The sequence below is a fragment of the Nestor notabilis genome, unplaced genomic scaffold, assembly GCF_000696875.1.
Source record: "Nestor notabilis isolate BGI_N333 unplaced genomic scaffold, ASM69687v1 scaffold17478, whole genome shotgun sequence".
In the NCBI taxonomy this organism is placed as follows: domain Eukaryota; kingdom Metazoa; phylum Chordata; class Aves; order Psittaciformes; family Psittacidae; genus Nestor; species Nestor notabilis.
In genome coordinates, this window is record NW_009938927.1 from 23,979 (window position 1) to 25,526 (window position 1,548).

The 1,548-nt window shown below is 58.4% G+C and overlaps 1 protein-coding gene across 1 annotated transcript in view; it reads right to left on the reverse strand.

Moving 5' to 3' along the window:
* The window catches only part of ABCA2 (ATP-binding cassette, sub-family A (ABC1), member 2), a gene marked incomplete at its 5' end in the record, with an annotated part of 19,023 nt that overhangs the window by 16,453 nt on the left and 1,022 nt on the right, over positions 1 to 1,548 (reverse strand). The window contains 4 exon segments of the mRNA XM_010019609.1: positions 17 to 148; positions 533 to 629; positions 941 to 1,108; positions 1,395 to 1,523. Coding sequence (XP_010017911.1) covers positions 17 to 148; positions 533 to 629; positions 941 to 1,108; positions 1,395 to 1,523 — 526 coding nt within the window.

Consider the following 1,548-nt stretch of genomic DNA (forward strand, 5'->3'; position numbering starts at 1 on the left):
GGATGAGGAGGCTCGCGGGTGTTGGGGGTTGTCCGCCAGTATGCCCGCCGGATCTCGTTGGTCTTCTCTGTGAAGCTGGAGTTCTGCCGGATCTTGTACATGACGTGGGGAGGCAGTGACCCATCCCTGTTGGTCTGGAAGATGACACCTGCAGTGGGAGAGGCAGGGAGCCTGCTGACACCACGGGACACAGCCACGGCAGTCACAGGCAGGGATGTGCAGGGGTTCAGCGTGTCCCAGCAAAGGGCACCACAAGGGCTGCCATGGGTGAGGCGGGGTGGGCATGCTCCTGGCATGGGTTACAAGGGCACGTGGGCAGTGGCATTGGGAGACCAAGGACAGCAGCAGGGTGCTGCGCACAGCAGGGCTCAGCCAGGGCTGAGGATGGGTACTGCGAGATGCTGAATCTGCTCATCCACCCAACGCATGCACCAAGGGACCATGTCCCAGTGCCAGTGGCCCCAGCCCACACCACAGCTGGAGGACATAGCTTCAGGGAATCCTGTGAAGGGGCTGGTTTCTGGGGACATACTGGCAAAGACTGTGACGTTGTCCTGGTAGGCCTGGTTCAGCGTGTAGTTTACGATGCTCTCCTCATCTGGGAAGCCTTTGAAGATGTCCACGCTGACCTAGAGGAAGGAAAGGCTGGTGAGATCCCACTGCCCCGATGGGTCTAGCACATGGGTCCTTGCAGATAGTGCAGCACATGCACCTGCAGCCACCCCATGAGCCCCTGAACCAAATGGTGGATGAGCACCTCCACCACTTACATCTATCCCAAAGCACATGACTCAACTGAAGCCACTGTCTCCTCCAGGGCTCCTGTCCCATGGCTTTAAGATAGTCTGAGCAGACCTAACCCCTCTTCAGCCCCACAGAGCATGGCTGCGGGCAGTGGGTGCTGCTCAGGCACCCATGTTCCCACAGGGCACAACCTTACCTTGGCCATGAAATGGACCCAGCCACAGGCAGCATTGTCAATGGCGTCCAGCTGCTGGAGCAGGACGCTGGCGTTGGGCAGGGAGAAGTTGCCATTGAGGAAGTTGTGGAGAACATCATTGTCAGAGACATTCAGGATCTCTGGGTGCTTGTGTAGGTCAGCAGTGAACTGAGACAGAGACATGGGAGGGAGACATTGGGACACATCCTGCCTCTCAGTACTCTGTCCTTCCTATGGACACAGGCAGGAGCCAATGCTCCTCCTGGTAATGGGGGAAGCAGCATCCATCCCAGCATCCACCAGGGAATCAGCTTGGTCCTCACAAGAGCAGGGTGGGCATCCAGGACCACCCAAGAGCTTCACATAAAGAAGCTGCGATGCTTTGGGGCAGGACACCCCATTCCCTCCCACTTCCCAAGCCCTAGCCGGCTCGGTCCCCACTGCACCATCCTACCTGTTGGAGCCAGCGGATGCGCCTCTGCAGCCTGCCCTCCTCCAGGTAGGCACGGATCTCAGGGGAGATGTTCAGCCATGCTTTGGCATAGTGCGTGACGTTGCCCACAAAGGCAAAAGTCTCATTAGCCTGCAGGGGAGGAAGGTCATACACT